Source organism: Schistocerca americana, chromosome 3, assembly GCF_021461395.2.
Source record: "Schistocerca americana isolate TAMUIC-IGC-003095 chromosome 3, iqSchAmer2.1, whole genome shotgun sequence".
Taxonomy (NCBI): Eukaryota; Metazoa; Arthropoda; class Insecta; order Orthoptera; family Acrididae; genus Schistocerca; species Schistocerca americana.
In genome coordinates, this window is record NC_060121.1 from 694,447,665 (window position 1) to 694,466,717 (window position 19,053).

General features: G+C 41.1%; 1 protein-coding gene across 4 annotated transcripts in view; it reads right to left on the reverse strand.

Moving 5' to 3' along the window:
• LOC124607339 (serine/threonine-protein kinase MAK) overlaps positions 1–19,053 on the reverse strand; it is a 271,551-nt gene that overhangs the window by 66,919 nt on the left and 185,579 nt on the right. For all 4 annotated transcript variants that reach the window (XM_047139644.1, XM_047139645.1, XM_047139646.1 and 1 more), the window contains one exon: positions 5,117–5,293. In XM_047139644.1, coding sequence (XP_046995600.1) covers positions 5,117–5,293 — 177 coding nt within the window. The remainder of the gene's footprint in view (positions 1–5,116; positions 5,294–19,053) is intronic.

Below are 19,053 nucleotides of genomic sequence, written 5' to 3' on the forward strand. Positions count from 1 at the left end.
TGACTATTGATGACAAATAGCGTTATCGGCCACATGACTTGCTTATAGGCTCCAGCAACTGTCAATTTACCCCAGATGACATACAGTCACTGTATCCTATCAACATATTATCCGAGCAGCTAAATCAACAGCTAACATGTAATGGAAATATTTTAGATCTGGTAGCCACGAACAGACCAGACCTCATCGACGGTGTCAGTGTTGAGACAGGGATTAGTCATCATCATGATGTTGTCATTACAACTATGGTTACGAAAGTTAAAAAGTCGGTCAAGAAGGCTAGGAGAGTATTCTTACTAGAAAGAGCAGATAAGCAGTTGTTAGCATCCCACTTAGTAAATGAATCGACTTCATTTACTTCCGGTACAATGGACGTGGAAGAATTATGGATACATTTTAAACACATTGTAAATCACACATTGGACAAGTACGCGCCGAAAAAGTGGGTTACGAATGAAAAAGACCAACTGTGGTTTAACAGTGCAATTCGGAGAATGCTCAGGAAGCAAAGACAATTGCACTCATGGTACAAGAAAGATCAGGAGAATGAGAACAGGCAAAAGTTAGTAGAGATTTGTGAAGCTGTAAAAAGAGCGATGCGTGAAGCATACAACCACTACCACCGTCATACCTTAGCAAAATATCTTGCTGAAATTCTGGTCTTACGTAAAATCGGTAAGTGGGTAAAAGGCTTCCATCCATTCACTCACTGACCAGTCTGGCCTGGTAACAGAAGACAGCAAAACAAAAGTTGAAATTTTAAATTTAGCATTTGAGAAATCTTTCACGCAGGAGGATCATACAAACATACCGCCGTTTGAGTCTCGTACAGATTCCCATATGGAGGACATAGTGATAGACATCCCTGCAGTTGTGAGGCAGCTGAATGGGTTGAAAATAAATATATCGCCAGGTCCTGATGGGATTCCAATTCGGTTTTACAGAGAGTACTCTACTGCATTGGCTCCTTACTTAGCTTGCATTTATCGCGAATCTCTTGCCCAACGTAAAGTCCCATGTGACTGGAAAAAAGTGCAGATGATGCCTGTATATAAGAAGGGTAGAAGGACGGATCCTCAAAATTACAGACCAATATCCTTAACATCTGTTTCTTCCAGGATTCTCAAACATATTCTCAGTTCGAATATAAAGAATTTCCTTGAGACAGAGAAGATGCTGCCCATGCATCAGCACGGCTTTAGACAGCATCATTCCTGCGAAACGCAACTCACCCATTTTTCACATGATATCTTGCGAACCATGGATGAAGGGTATCAGACAGATGCCATATTCCTTGACTTCCAGAAAGCGTTTGACTCGGTGCCCCACTGCAGACTAATAACTAAGGTACGAGCATATGGGATTGGTTCCCAAATATGTGAGTGGCTCGAAGACTTCTTAAGTAACTGAACCAAGTACTTTGCCCTCAATGGTGAGTGTTCATCGGAGGTGAGCGTATCATCTGGAGTGCCCCAGGGAAGTGTGGTAGGTCTGCTGTTGTTTTCTATCTACATAAATGATCTCTTGGATAGGGTGGATAGTAATGTGTGGCTGTTTGCTGATGATGCTGTGGTGCACAGGAAGGTGTCGTCGTTAAGTGACTGTAGGAGGATACAAGATGACTTGGACAGGATTTGTGATTGGTGTAAAGAATGGCAGCTAAATCTAAATATAGATAAATGTAAATTAATGAAGATGAATAGGAAAAAGAATCCCATAATGTTTGAATACTCCATTAGTAGTGTAGCGCTTGACACAGTCACGTCGATTAAATACTTAGGTGTAACATTGCAGAGCGATATGAAGTGGCACAAGCATGTAATGGCAGTTGTGGGGAAGGCGGGTAGTCGTCTTTGGTTCATTGGTAGAATTTTGGGAAGATGTGGTTCATCTGTGAAGGAGACCACTTATAAAACACTAATACGACCTATTCTTGAGTACTGCTCGAGCGTTTGGGATCCCTATCAGGTCGGATTGAGGGAGGACATAGAAGCAATTCAGAGGCGGGCTGCTAGATTTGTTATTGGTAGGTTTGATCAACACAGAAATGCTTGAGGAACTCGTGTGGGAGTCTCTAGAGGAAAGGAGGCATTCTTTTCATGAATCGCTACTGAGGAAATTTAGAGAACAAGCATTTGAGGCTGACTGCAGTACAATTTTACTGCCGCCAACTTATATTTCGTGAAAAGACCCCAAAGATAAGATAAGAGAGATTTAGGGCTCGTACAGAGGCATATAGGCAGTCATTTTTCCCTTGTTCTTTTTGGGAGTGGAACAGGGAGAGAAGATGCTAGTTGTGGTACGAGGTACCCTCCGCCATGCACCGTATGGTGGATTGCGGAGTATGTATGTAGATGTAGATGTAGATGAACTTACATCAGGGTGAGGCTAACTCTGTGGAACCTAGACAAGCATACAATTGGAGGTTTACCAAAGACATTGTAGCCCCTGCAACCAACTGAGAACAGACATCTTTGTTGCCCATTGTGAGGTTTATAAATAGCTTGTTAACTAAAGGGTCATCTGGGGGAACTAGTGCCTTGAAACACAACAACCCATTAAGACCCACTTAACACATACATTCTCCAAATTAGTTCGGGATCACTCATGTAAATAAAACGGGTCTGAATATGTAATGTATGCCTGAATAAATTTATACCAACAAAAATAATTACTACATTATATTTAAAAGTGTAGAAGCTCTGTAAATGAAGGGAACATTTTCCATGAAGGGAGCCTCTAGTAATTAATAAAAAATGTAAATGCATTATTGTAATTATGTATTAGAGAAGTTATTCTCAAATAAAATAACAGACATGTACTAATATTGTAGTGTACTTACTGTTCTGGAGCAGTCATACATTAATATATGTATTTTCAGTTTCTATATGTCAATTTTAATTGTTAATTAATCAAAAAAGGATTGTTTAGATTATATATATAATCAAAAAAGGATTGTTCAGGATTGTTTAGATTATATATATAGGGGTAGTCATATTGGCATACGGAAGTCAGTCTGGTTTTGGTTTTTGAGCAGTGAACATGTAGCTGCTCCTTTTGTATTGTAAGTATTGTTTGCCTTTGAAATAATGCTTTGATTTTGTTTTGAAAGTATAATAAATATATTAAAACATAATACAAGATGAATTTTATATTTAACTTTTCTGAAGCTAAATGTTACAGTTACTGAAAACTTAGGACTTCAGCTGCGACAGATCGTCAGAAAGGATGAGTACACAAACCCCCATATAAATGTTTAACCAAAGAATAGTTACGTTTCAGCCTGAAGCTTATGCATCATCATTTGATGCATGCCTGAAACCTGATATGATTGTCCTGGCGGTTTACAACAAATTCTGCAGAGATGTCCATCTTCTCCACAACTGGTGCAGCACACTCGTGATCCAGATACTCAGCATGTCTGCGTGCTCACTGCATACACCAATAAGGTATAATGCTATTGATACATCTGATACTGATGAATCATGACATTGCCATCTTGGAACTGGTTAAGGGTATTTCACGCTCCTGGGGTGATGTGACACCTGGAACATGCTACTTGCAGTTGGGCCATAAGGCACTCATTTGCTTCCTTTGCAATTTCTACAGAATGTGCAATTGTCAAAATACCTTCCAATGATAGCTTGTCTAGATTGAGGGCTGGCATGCCCTACTGGATGTGGAGTTATTTCGACAACTGTGTCCCTAGTTAAAAAGTTTGTGTATGAGGGTTTTCATGCTTGTGGTTGTGGAGGTTGCATAAGATCTCCATCTCCATGTTAGTGTCTAATGGTATTGCCAAGGGTTGTCTTGGACATAAGTAATATCTGTGAGGTTGGAGGACTGGCGATGGTGTACCACTGGTAGTGGTGGTGGTGATGGTGCCACAGGTAGACATGAATGGTGTCTGTGGGTTTTTACTGGTGTCCATGTGTCTTTTGCTCCAAACGAGCAGGTCCACACTGCTGTTCCTGGTTGAAATACTATACTTTGGTTGAAATACTATGCACCATGGTTTCCATGATCCTCTTTAAGCTTGGCCAGTAAGCATATCATCTCTCTCGGCTTTCATCTATAAAATTCCCCAGAGTTCACAATGAAGCAGTTGTAAAATCTGTGGCTGCAGTATTCCTGGGACGATGACACAGTGTGTACCTGAGTCGGCTTCTATTACGATAACATGACACAGGCAGTGGTAGATGTAGGACCAGGTTTGCATCTCTTGAGTTTGTTTTTCGAAATGTGCATGACCTGTCCTAAAATCGGTTCATGTCATGTGCCCGCAGCACATTAATGCTTGTAAAGCAGTCACCCTGCACTGATACGACTGACCTGGTTGTTTGAGTTACATATAAAATTTGAGTCACAATGTGACCACATCGAATCTTTGCAAATAATGGTTTGAAAGCAACAAGCGACAGGATAAAACCCATTGAAAACTGCCATCAAAGACCTGGAAGGAGATGACTTGCTGTTTCAACTGCTGGTAATGTGTGTCCCAACACTACATGGTGGAAATATGGGTATCTGTCTGGGAAGTGTCCACTGCCTGTATTGGAGGGGTACCCGGCATCTGCAGCTGATCCTTCAGAAGCTGAACTTCTTGATGGAGTTACTCTTTTCCTGCTGATGTTGTTGTTGCTGTTGTTGAAACTGCTGTTGGAATTGCTGCTGCAGTTTCAGCTGTTGCTGCTGCTGTTTCAAGAGTTTCATAAATTGTGTTTCCAAGGCGCTATGCTAACCTTTTACCTCAAATAACAAGGAAGATGGAGATGATGATGATGAAGAAGAAAAAGCTGGGCTGACCAGTCCTGAACCATTGACAGCAGATCATCCAGTATGAACAGAAAAGATAAACAAATGGAAATGGACAAGTTGAGAAGGTACTACAGATAAACAAATTCGTTAGTATATAAATTGAATTACCAGCTGTTAACTCCTTATGCTAACTCGAATGTTGATGAAACATATTCAGCACTAATTATGTCTAGTCACTGCAATATTCACAGTACACAAGGTATTTAAGTGTGTCACAACTTGTTGGTGTATCACATTAAAAGCAATCACAATGAACTTTGTTTAAAAATGGTATGCCAAGTTTAGATAACAAACTTACCTCGAAACATTAGTGCTCTGTCCTGCTACGTAGCGTGCCACTGAGAGATAGTGTTCTTTAGCACTTAGTTTTTTGCGTGGCTGCATTTGCTGTTTTTCACCTGAAGGTAATGCACCATAACTGGGGTGGTTCTCTTTCATAATGAATGATCTGTCCACAGATGGGACATGTTTGTTTCTGTAACATAAGGTTGTCAAATCAGGAAAAAAAATACAGACAATAATGAAAAAAATATTTTGTAATTAATAACTGCAAGAAAGTGAAGTACATGGAAGTTTATGCTATCTGAAATGTTAAGACAGTACATTTGTACTACATATGTTAACAATAATGACATATAAATTACTCTCAGCCAGAAATAAAAGCTATATCGATAGGCTCAGAGAACCACAAGATCTTGCCTGAACACTGTGTCACTGTATGCTATGATGGCATTGGAAGTCAGTACAGATGAACACATGGTTATGATACTGATAAGCTAACAACTTACATCAGCTTTTTCAGAGTACAGTCACTATTTTTTTAAAGTGGCTGCTCCCTTGAACTCATAGGAGGGATTGTATCCTGTTGTAATTCTCCAAATAAAAAGAAAAAAATTAAACCCTTCACAGTGCCAAGAACTGGATCTTAGCCCTTCAAATGGCTAAATATGCACTGACCACTCAACTATGAAGGCATACCACTTTATTTGCTATTTCATTAATGTACTGATGAACGTAGTTGATTTCACCTTTTCCTCTTTTATTATGTGATGAAATCGGAGTCTCTATCAATTTATCTCATATACAATCCCTGTGAAAACATAAAGTGTTATCAAGCACCCATTTAAGATTACGTACTTTCAAAGTGAATTTTGTTTTATGTCAATAATTCTACCTAATATGTCAACTGACTGAAAAAGTTAGTTGCTGAAAAATTAATGCCTTTTTGAGACAAAATCGACATTAATGCAGAAAATAAAGGCCATTTTCATCTTTTACAATGATTACAAATGTGGCATCTTCTTTTGAACTGTATATGATACTTTTAAATCATCAAATGTTATTGGGAACAATATCCTTGCAGTTTGATGGTGCTTCAAGATTTTCACTATTTTTTCTGTGATAAATTACCACTGAAATGTTCATCTTTAGAACACTAGTGCAGAAGTAGCCACAAATTCAGTTAAATACAAGGTGTCCCAGGAGTAATGGTCAATTTTCAGGGACAGGACAGGAACAATCATTCAAAGCAAAAGAGTCCAGTAAAAAATGGACTCTAAAATGCATACCATAAGAGCTACAAATACTACATCATCTTTGATACTGTGAAAGAAATCTCTTTTACAGCAAACTCTTCACTTTCCTTATTTTGGAAGGAGGTAGTATGGAACAAAACAAGAAAAAAAAATTTCTAGTAAACATGTACTCTAAAATGTGTACCTGCCCAGTAGAAGAGCAGCGATCCACAGTAGTGAAGATGAACAAGTGATTATCACTCTTAAGGTATGCACTTTAGAGCTCATATTTACTAGATAATTTTTTTTCTTCTTTTGGTCCATACTACCTCCTTCTCAAAACATTCAAAACAAAGTGCTTGCCACAGAAGAAATTTGTTTCACAGAGTCAAGGATGAAGTAGTGCTCACACATCTTAAGGCATGCATTTTTGAGCCCATGTTTACCATACTTTTAGCATTGAATGAATATTCCTGTCAAATCCCTGTATATTGGCCATCCCTTCTGGGATACCCTGTATATTTCACTCATTTATTTATGTATATAACTCTTCCAGATTTTCCACTGGGTAGGACTGTGTAAGCCAGGTTAGCCCCAATCAAAATTCTAGATTCTAAACTGGTATTATACTGTTGGTGTCATATTCACAAAACTTTTTATTGATTGTATCAAGGCTTGTTTGTATCATGGTATATTGTGCATTTTCAAACACTTGCAAGTGCCATGCAAATTTCATGCTGTATCTACTTATCTACGTAGGGTGTATTTATGTATTTAATCATTTATTTTTTTAGTGCTCATTTTATCACTCATGATGCAGGAGTTGTTGAAATAAAAGACAGTATAAAATATTACATACAAATATGTACAGAATATAGGCATACATAACTTGTAATATTACATCTAGATTGGTAGTTTTCTTATCAACATATCTTCACAGACTGTAATAAAACAAATCATATTCTACTTAATGGCATCTTCAAGTCTTTTTGGCATAATCATTCATCCATTAAATTTTAGACTGCTGCCCCAAAAACTCAACATCTGTTGTTTTAAAAAACAGATACACAAATGCTAGAGACTTTAATTGGTGGAAAAATGTATGCAGAACTGAATCTGTGGCTATGGGGTCAATCCAAGCTGAGATATTCATGAATCACTATTAGCTGCATTGTAGTGAATTTAATAATGACATAGAGTGATGGTGTCACCATGGGTAATCAACTGTCCCCCTTGGGGACCAATTTGTTTATGATGGACTTCCGAGATAAGCCACTGCAATCTGCTTCTTTGAATCCCACAGTATTTTTGAGATATGTTGATGACATATTAGTAATGTGGTCACACAATGAGGATAAATTACAATTCTGACACCATCTAAACTTCATCAATGAAAAATTCAGTTTAAAATGGAAATAAAAAGGAGGGATGCCTTCCATTTTTGGATGTTTTGGTTCTTTTCAATGATGATGACGCTTTGGGACATGAAGTTATCTGAAACTGTCTCACACAGACTTATATTTACATGCATAGAATTGGCAATAGCCTTTCCACACGATGAGTGTCCTCCGAACTTTGGTTCACTGGGCACATAACATTGCTGTCAAGAACAGTTCAGGATGAACTTCTACATTTTAAGAGAGTTTCTGAAGCAAATGGGCATTCTCCACAATAGATGCTCATGATGCTATGAATAAAACTTAAGGTGGACATAATTAATTATGAAGAAGACAGAGATTTAAACCCATGCCTTTCCTGCCAGATATGTGTGAAACCTGCCATTAAAAGTAGATTGTATCCCCACCAATCACAAAGATAAAGTAATTTTTCACCCTTCACCAAAGACAGTAGCACTTTTGGATTCCATCAGAGATGACTTGCCGGCTCTGCAGACTGGTGTTTACAAGATCCCCTGGAAATGTAGCCTTTCAAACACTGGGGCAGATAACTCTCACAGTACTTGAAAAGATCCATGGAACACTATAGACACACCTCGCACTTACAGCCCAATGAATCAGCTGTGACACAACACCACATCAACACAGTGTCTCTATGTAGTATGAAATTGCAGAAATTTTGAACTAGTGTGACCATCAGTACTTATTTTAGCTCTCGAGTACATCATAAAGATAGGAGATTTTTAACAACAATTACTGCTTGTGACTGATATTCAGTTATATAGAAAATACTATTAAGTTCTGTGAGCCTTCAGAATCACTAATAATATAATATATTGCTAATAATATAATACATCTCACACAATGCTACTGCTACCCACCAATGGAGAGGAAATCAGTAGCATTGTACATAAATTCAAGAGTAAATTATCCACAGGTTTTGATGAAGTTCGAATGTGTATACTAAAAGACTGCATTAGCAGCATAAAAGAACCCTTAGCAGACATTATAAATGAGTCATTCTCATCAGGTTGCTTCCCTAATTATCTAAAGCACGCAAAAACTCTTCCCATACACAAAAAAGGTGATACAGAAAACATAGAGAATTACACACCAGTTTCACTGCTGTCTTCTTTTTCAAAAATAATGGAAAGTATTATGAAAAACAGACTTATGGACAACTTAAATAAATACCAATTCCTATGCAAAGAACAGTTTGGTTTCAGGACTGGAAAGGGAACAGAAGCAGCTATAGAAAAATTTACAAGAGTAGTCTAGAAGCCCTAGATAAAGGAGAACAAGTAACAGGTATTTTCCTAGATCTCAATAAAGCATTTGATACAGTTGACCATGAAATACTACTAGGTAACCTTGAAGCTCTAGGAATCAGGGGGGTTGTAAAGAAATGGTTTAGATCTTATCTTGTGGACAGAGTGCAGAGGGTGGAGATATCTCAGATTTCAAGTAGCTCAAATTATTTAGTGAAACATCTTTCAGATGAAGAATATTTGAACATTGGAGTACCTCAGGGGAGTGTGTTAGGCCCAGTACTATTTCTTATTTATATTAATGGCTTCCCACAGTGGGTAATGCAAGTTGAAACAGTGTTATTTGCTGATGACCGCAATACAATAATTACAGACAGGACACCAGAAATGTTAAATGTAAAAGCTGAAAAGACACTTATGGCAGTTCACAACTGGTCAAATAACGACAAAGTAACCCTTAATGTGAAAAAGACTAATAACATAAACTTCTATATAAAGAAAAAACCGAATATGAGAAAATTTAAAGTTCAAAATGAAACCATAGAGTGTGTAGCCAGCACAAAATTTTTGGGTATGTATGTTGATCAACAATTAGAATGGGATGAACATATTAGGATGCTTGGGGAAAAAAAAATAAGCACAGCATGCTATGCCTTACAAATATTAGTCACTGTGTGCAATAGTTCATGCCAGAGAATGACATACTTTGCACACATACATTCTATAATAAGTTATGGCATAACATTCTGGCGTGCAAATGCCCAAAATGTGAAATATGTGTTCAGATTGCAAAAACGAGTTATCAGAATAATGAGCAAGAGTCACAAAAGAACACACTGCAGTGAGTTATTTAAAAAATGCGGTATTCTGACAATCCCAAGCGAATATATCTCACAAACTACAGTTTTTATTCACAAAAGTATTGAGCAATATTTAGCAAACAGCTGCATACATGATCACCAAACCATAAACAGTAATTGCTTGTACCTAGACAGAATGAATAAAACAAAAACCCGAACCACTATGTTTTACCAAGGTGTCAAGGTATACAATAAACTGCCAAAAGAAATCAAAAACATATAGGAACTCTGTAAATTTAAAGCTTTCCTTAAAGAATATTTATTAAAAAATAGTTTTTACTCGATTAGAGAATTTATGCAGCAAAAAATTGGCATAAATAAATAATCAGGTTAATCAATTATAAAGTGGACATTCTAGATTGTAATTTACCCATACAAGTATTAGAGGAGTCTTGGGATCTATTTCTTTTGATTGAAGCAGGTTCTTCTGCATTATGAAATTGTGTGTGTGTGTGTTTATATATATATATATATATATAAAAATAGAGGGAAACATTCCACGTGGTAAAAATATATCTAAAAACAAAGATGATGTGACTTACCAAACGAAAGTGCTGGCGGGTCGATAGACACACAAACAAACACAAACATACACACAAAATTCAAGCTTTCATAACAAACGGTTGCTTCATCAGGAAAGAGGGAAGGAGAGGGAAAGACGAAAGGATGTGGGTTTTAAGGGGGAGGGTAAGGAGCCATTCCAATCCCGGGAGCGGAAAGACTTACCTTAGGGGGAAAAAAGGACAGGTATACACTCGACACACACACATATCCATCCGCACATACGCAGACACAAGCAGACATTTGTAAAGGCAAGATATCTCTGCCCAAACTCTTTGACTTCACAAATGTCTGCTTGTGTCTGTGTATGTGCGGACGGATGTGTGTGTGTGTGTGTGTGTGTGCGAGTGTATACCTGTCCTTTTTTCCCCCTAAGGTAAGTATTTCCGCTCCCGGGATTGGAATGGCTCCTTACCCTCTCCCTTAAAACCCACATCCTTTCGTCTTTCCCTCTTTCCTGATGAAGCAACCATTGGTTGCGAAAGCTTGAATTTTGTGTGTGTGTTTGTGTTTGTTTGTGTGTCTATCAACATGTCAATGATTTCGTTTGGTAAGTTATATCATCTTTGTTTTTAGATTGTTTTATATATATACAGACACCTAACGTTACCGCTGGATATATTTCGTAAACCACATCAAATACTGACGAACCGTTTCCACAGACCGAACGTGAGGAGAGGGGCTAGTGTAATTGTTTAATACAAACCATAGAAAAATGCACGGAGGTATGTTTTTTAACACAAACCTACGTTTTTTTTAAATGGAACCACGTTAGTTTTGTTAGCACATCTGAACATATAAACAAATACGTAATCAGTGCCATTTGTTGCATTGTAAAATGTTAAGTACATCCGGAGATATTGTAACCTAAAGTTGACACTTGATTACCACTCCTCCGCTGTTCGATCGTGTGTATCGGAGAGCACCGAATTACGTAGGGATCCAAAGGGAACGGTGATGGACCTTAGGTACAGAAGAGACTGGAACAGCACATTACGTCCACATGCTAACACCTTTTTATTGCTCTTTTTCACTGACGCACATGTACATTACCATGAGGGGTGAGGTACACGTACGCACGTGGTTTCCGTTTTCAATTACGGAGTGGTGTAGAGTGTGTCCCGACATGTCAGACCTACAACCCCAGAGGATATGAAACAATGTATTGTGGCTGCCTGCGGTGACATTACACCAGATGTACTGCGGCGTGTACGACATTCATTACGCCAGAGATTGCAATTGTGTGCAGCAAATGATGGCCACAACATTGAACATCTATTGGCCTGACATGTCGGGACACACTCTATTCCACTCCGTAATTGAAAACGGAAACCACGTGTGTTCGTGTCTGCTTGTGTGTGTGTATGTGCGGATGGATATGTGTGTGTGTGCGAGTGTATATCTGTCCTTTTTTCCCCCTAAGGTAAGTCTTTCCGCTCCCAGGATTGGAATGACTCCTTACCCTCTCCCTTAAAACCCACATCCTTTCGTCTTTCCCTCTCCTTCCCTCTTTCCTGACGAAGCAACCATTGGTTGCGAAAGCTAGGATTTTGTGTGTATGTATGTGTCTGTTTGTGTTTCTATCGTCCTGCCAGCGCTTTTGTATGGTAAGTCACATCACCTTTGTTTTTAAATATATTTTTTCCGCTTGGAATGTTTCCCTATTATATTCATATCATTAATTTGAACCCAACAATCACGTTTATTATTGTCACTGTTGCATTTCGAAATCTTTTCTGTCTTCTTATTTTCTATTTCTGTGTTCTGCCAGTAGCTTCACTTTGTATTCACCTTCTCCTTTTCAGCGTAATTTACTATACAATTTTATCCCGCCGATATATACTCAATAATACGTAATAATACGTAACCTACTTCGAAACCATAACCAAAAAAAAAATTATTTTTTTTTCCCGCTTTCAACACTACCGCCGCCATAAAATCCACCGTTTCTAGTTCACAAACAGTTCCTTTCACCTATTAAACAACCATTTCGGCTAGTTCTAATAAATTTCGCTTTATTTCCATTTCCGTTTTTTCACACATCATTGATCATTTTTAGCCGCTTCCCACAGGTTTTAACGTCATTATTTCTTCGTCAGACAATTGTTAGCCTCATTCTCATAATCTGCCACCACAAAACCACTCCTTTTAATACATTTACACGTAGTTTTTTCGAAATTTTCCCGAATTTCTCCACCCTTTAACGTGTTTTGGAGGCAACACAACCACTTCACGTTTGTGCACCTCGTTGTTTGCCAACCTAGGTTCACCACAGGATCAACATAGCTCAGCTTTAACCAACACTTTTTCGACTTTTTCACACCAGATCTTCAGTTGCTTTCTAGTTCACCTTTATCTCTCCCCATATATACACTCCTGGAAATGGAAAAAAGAACACATTGACACCGGTGTGTCAGACCCACCATACTTGCTCCGGACACTACGAGAGGGCTGTACAAGCAATGATCACACGCACGGCACAGCGGACACACCAGGAACCGCGGTGTTGGCCGTCGAATGGCGCTAGCTGCGCAGCATTTGTGCACCGCCGCCGTCAGTGTCAGCCAGTTTGCCGTGGCATACGGAGCTCCATCGCAGTCTTTAACACTGGTAGCATGCCGCGACAGCGTGGACTTGAACCGTATGTGCAGTTGACGGACTTTGAGCGAGGGCGTATAGTGGGCATGCGGGAGGCCGGGTGGACGTACCGCCGAATTGCTCAACACATGGGGCGTGAGGTCTCCACTGTACATCGATGTTGTCGCCAGTGGTCGGCGGAAGGTGCACGTGCCCGTCGACCTGGGACCGGACCGCAGCGACGCACGGATGCACGCCAGGACCGTAGGACCCTACGCAGTGCCGTAGGGGACCGCACCGCCACTTTCCAGCAAATTAGGGACACTGTTGCTCCTGGGGTATCGGCGAGGACCATTCGCAACCGTCTAGATGAAGCTGGGCTACGGTCCCGCACACCGTTAGGCCGTCTTCCGCTCACGCCCCAACATCGTGCAGCCCGCCTCCAGTGGTGTCGCGACAGGCGTGAATGGAGGGACGAATGGAGACGTGTCGTCTTCAGCGATGAGAGTCGCTTCTGTCTTGGTGCCAATGATGGTTGTATGCGTGTTTGGCGCCGTGTAGGTGAGCGCCACAATCAGGACTGCATACGACCGAGGCACACAGGGCCAACACCCGGCATCATGGTGTGGGGATCGATCTCCTACACTGGCCGTACACCACTGGTGATCGTCGAGGGGACACTGAATAGTGCACGGTACATCCAAACCGTCATCGAACCCATCGTTCTACCATTCCTAGACCGGCAAGGGAACTTGCTGTTCCAACAGGACAATTCACGTCCGCATGTATCCCGTGCCACCCAACGTGCTCTAGAAGGTGTAAGTCAACTACCCTGGCCAGCAAGATCTCCGGATCTGTCCCCCATTGAGCATGTTTGGGACTGGATGAAGCGTCGTCTCACGCGGTCTGCACGTCCAGCACAAACGCTGGTCCAACTGAGGCGCCAGGTGGAAATGGCATGGCAAGCCATTCCACAGGACTACATCCAGCATCTCTACGATCGTCTGCATGGGAGAATAGCAGCCTGCATTGCTGCGAAAGGTGGATATACACTGTACTAGTGCCGACATTGTGCATGCTCTGTTGCCTGTGTCTATGTGCCTGTGGTTCTGTCAGTGTGATCATGTGACGTATCTGACCCCAGGAATGTGTCAATAAAGTTTCCCCTTCCTGGGACAATGAATTCACGGTGTTCTTATTTCAATTTCCAGGAGTGTATAATTTTTTCATTTTCATTTCAGCCTCATGTTACACTTTCCACCTTCTAATACCATGTCACTCTCACAACACCCCCACAACGACCCCATTAAGTTTTATTTACATTCCCTCCGCAAACATGCCTTCGCCCTAGCCAGATTACGCTCCCATATTTTATTTTCTCAGGCTTGTCTGACATTTGGCATTACCCCCAAAGGCCTCACACTTAAAGTTCCCATCTCTGGCTGCAACCCTTCTTTCCATCAGTCCCTATACCAGTTCCAAACTGAATAATCCATTGCCCTCACCCACCTAATCCTTCACCTACACATCAACTCAGCCAATGAACACACCCGTCAACTCCTATCCTTAATAAAAGTCCTCAATCTTTCCTCTCCCGCATCCACGCCGACTGTTCAAAGCATCTTCCTACAGGCCAACCACAAATTAGAACAGCATGGCACCCTCCACCTCAAAAAATTATCCAATCTCCTGGTTTCCCACCTCCGGAAAGGCAACTCACTTACCCTTCACAAGCTTTCCAGCAAACCACAACCTCCTCTCATTGCACACAAACCCAGTCTCTCCCATCTACTCAATCTCCCACTTCCAGCTCCACTCCCTCCTAAAACATCAAAATTCCAATCAACGCAATCTGGAACCACAACGCCCCAATTCAGTAGTTAACCTTTCCTCCAAACCTCTCTCCCAATCCGAAACCTCTGTCCTATCCAAAGGCTTCACCTTCAGCCCCACTCCCAGATTCAACCAAACAGCCCTCGTCAAAGATTTACTGTCCTACACTCGTACTCTCTGCTGGAAATACCACTTTGCCACGAAGAAAAATGATCCTAATCCTACCCCTAATGATCCAACTCCCCCAGACACTATCCAAATTGAACCCTGCCCGGAACAGTTCCGTCCTCCGTCACAGCGGGACCCACCTCCTCTTCCTCAAAATCACCCTCTCCAAACCTTCCAGGAATTTCTGACTTCCAGCCTTGCTTCTCAATCCTTCTTAAAAAACCTTAATCCTACTCCCAACATCACCACTGCTGAAGCCCAAGCTATCCGTGATCTGAAGACTGACCGATCCATCGTCATTCTTCCGGCGGACAAGAGTTCCACGACCGTGGTACTTGATCGTCGGGAGTATGTGGCTGAGGGACTGCGTCAGCTTTCAGACAACACCACATACAAAGTTTGCCAAGGTAATCCCATTCCTGATGTCCAGGCGGAGCTTCAAGGAATCCTCAGAACCTTAGGCCCCCTACAAAACCTTTCCCCTGACTCCATCAACCTCCTGACCCCACCGACACCCCGCACCCCTACCTTCTACCTTCTTCCTAAAATTCACAAACCCAATCATTCCGGCCGCCCCATTGTAGCTGGTTACCAAGCCCCCACAGAACGTATCTCTGCCTACGTACATCAACACCTTCAACCCATTACATGCAGTCTCCCATCCTTCATCAAAGACACCAACCACTTTCTCGAACGCCTGGAATCCTTACCCAATCTATTACCCCCGGAAACCATCCTTGTAACCATTGATGCCACTTCCTTATACACAAATATTCTGCACGTCCACGGCCTTGCTGCTATGGAGCACTTCCTTTCACGCCGATCACCTGCCACCCTACCTAAAACATCTTTGCTCATTACCTTTGCCAGTTTCATCCTGACCCACAACTTCTTCACTTTTGAAGGCCAGACATACCAACAATTAAAGGGAACAGCCATGGGTACCAGGATGGCCCCCTCGTACGCCAACCTATTCATGGGTCGCTTAGAGGAAGGCTTCTTGGTTACCCAGGCCTGCCAACCCAAAGTATGGTACAGATTTATTGATGACATCTTCATGATCTGGACTCACAATGAAGAAGAACTCCAGAATTTCCTCTCCAACCTCAACTCCTTTGGTTCCATCAGATTCACCTGGTCCTACTCCAAATCCCATGCCACTTTCCTTGACGTTAACCTCCATCTGTCCAATGGCCAGCTTCACATGTCCGTCCACATCAAACCCACCAACAAGCAACAGTACCTCCATTATGACAGCTGCCACCCATTCCACATCAAACGGTCCCTTCCCTACAGCCTAGGTCTTCGTGGCAAACGAATCTGCTCCAGTCCGGAATCCCTGAACCATTACACCAATAACCTGAAAACAGCTTTCACATCCTGCAACTACCCTCCCGACCTGGTACAGAAGCAAATAACCAGAGCCACTTCCTCATCCCCTCAAACCCAGAACCTCCCACAGAAGAACCACAAAAATGCCCCACTTGTGACAGGATACTTTCCGGGACTGGATCAGACTCTGAATGTGGCTCTCCAGCAGGGATACGACTTCCTCAAATCCTGCCCTGAAATGAGATCCATCCTTCATGAAATCCTCCACACTCCACCAAGAGTGTCTTTCCGCCATCCACCTAACCTGCGTAACCTCTTAGTTCATCCCTATGAAATCCCCAAACCACCTTCCGTACCCTCTGGCTCCTACGCTTGTAACTGCACCCGGTGTAAAACCTGTCCAACGCACCCTCCCACCACAACCTACTCCAGTCCTGTAACCCGGAAGGTGTACACGATCAAAGGCAGAGCCACATGTGAAAGCACCCATGTGATTTACCAACTGACCTGCCTACACTGTGAAGCTTTCTATGTGGGAATGACCAGCAACAAACTGTCCATTCGCATGAATGGACACAGGCACACAGTGTTTGTTGGTAATGAGGATCACCCTGTGGCTAAACATGCCTTGGTGCACGGCCAGCACATCTTGGCACAGTGTTACACCGTCCGGGTTATCTGGATACTTCCCACTAACACCAACCTGTCAGAACTCCGGAGATGGGAACTTGCCCTTCAGTATATCCTCTCTTCTCGTTATCCGCCAGGCCTCAACCTCCGCTAATTTCAAGTTGCCGCCGCTCATACCTCACCTGTCTTTCAACAACATCTTTGCCTCTTTACTTCCGCCTCGACTGACATCTCTGCCCAAACTCTTTGCCTTTACAAATGTCTGCTTGTGTCTGTGTATGTGCGTATGGATATGTGTGTGTGTGTGTGTGTGTGTGTGTGTGTGTGTGTGTGTGTGTGTGTGCGAGTGTATACCTGTCCTTTTTTCCCCCTAAGGTAAGTCTTGCCGCTCCCGGGATTGGAATGACTCCTTACCCTCTCCCTTAAAACCCACATCCTTTCGTCTTTCCTTCTCCTTCCCTCTTTTCTGACGAAGCAACCATTGGTTGCGAAAGCTTTAATTTTGTGTGTATGTATGTGTCTGTTTGTGTTTCTATCGACCTGCCAGTGCTTTCGTATATAATGACAACATCTGTACAAAGAAATTTGTTTATGGATGAATAAATAAATAAATAAATGGAAAAAAAATTACTATAAGTGGTAAGATATGGATCAACTATCTGCTACCGCTGCCAAATTTATTTAATTACTTGGGAATAACAGTATTACCTGATTAATTATTTATCTACTGTTAAAGGCGAGGAGTCAAGTTGTGACAGTTTAGATATTTTATGTAAAGCAAAAGATGTTATAGATGTTAGTTGTTTTATCAGCCACTGCTGAAGGTTAGTTGGAAATACAACAGTGGCCTAATGTGAACACATTAAAAAACTGTCACAAGCACTTTTATGTAACTATGTAATAAGTTGGTTAGCCATTGCAACTACTGTGGTAGCAGGAGGCATATTGAACACTGACCATGTCATGTCGTTAATGAATGGAGAATGGAGTTTTTAAGATGCTGACTAAGAAAAATAGTTACGAGGAATGGTCTTTTTCTGTTTCTTCTTCCTCTTCTTCTTATGCTACTGCTGCTGCTGCTATTGCCATTGCCATTGTCTGAAGGAGTATAACTATGAAAGGAATTAATAATTCTATATATCTGTGTAACCTAAGTACAATTATTGTAAGAGGGATTGAAATTTTATCCACATGGCTTAAATGTAAAGCTGTTAGGTAAAACTTAGTTATTTACAATATGGATCAGCAAATGGAACACTGCCTGTGGTTACAAAAGAATCGATGAATTAATTACTGTGTTGAGAGAAAGGAATCAACATATATTTACATTTGATTATTCATTACTGAGGCTAAGTTTGAGTTTGAATTAATTGTGGAATGGGACGATAATCGATGTACTAAATGGCACAATGAAGAACTTTTCTTAATTTTTTATTTTTATTTAACATAAAAAGTTATTTGGAATTATATTATAAGTATTGGGGGGGGGGGGGGGGGGGGGCGGCGGGGAGACAGATGAGAAGTGACATATTAATTTTATTGTGATGGAAGTAGAGTATTGGAGAAAGGTAATAACAGCAGAAGTATGTATGGAAATGAAGAGAAGTATGTTAGGAGGAGGAGATTAGTGTTCACCATACCGTTGACATTGAGGTCATTAGAGATGGAGCAGAAGCTTGGATTAGGGAAGGAAGAGGAAGGAAACTGGCCATGTCCTTTCAAAGGAATGATCCTGGCATTTGGCGGAAGTCATCCAGGAAAACCACGGAAAATCTAAATCAGGATGGATGAACATGATTTTGAACTATCATCCTCTCTTAATGCGAGGCCAGTGTGCTAACCATTACGCCATCTCACTCAGTGAAACAGCTATGTTAAATTGAGAGCTCACTGGCTACTTGCTGACAAGTGAACCCACGGCATGTTCACTGTTGTCCTATCAGTAGTGACCTTTAGTGATTGGATAAGCACAGGAACTACAATCATTTAGGACTGGTTTCATCTAAGAATCAGTTATGTGCTGTTGCCCAAATAATTACGTATTGAGAGAGCTGAATATATTACTCAGTAAAATTTTACGGAATTATTCAAATTT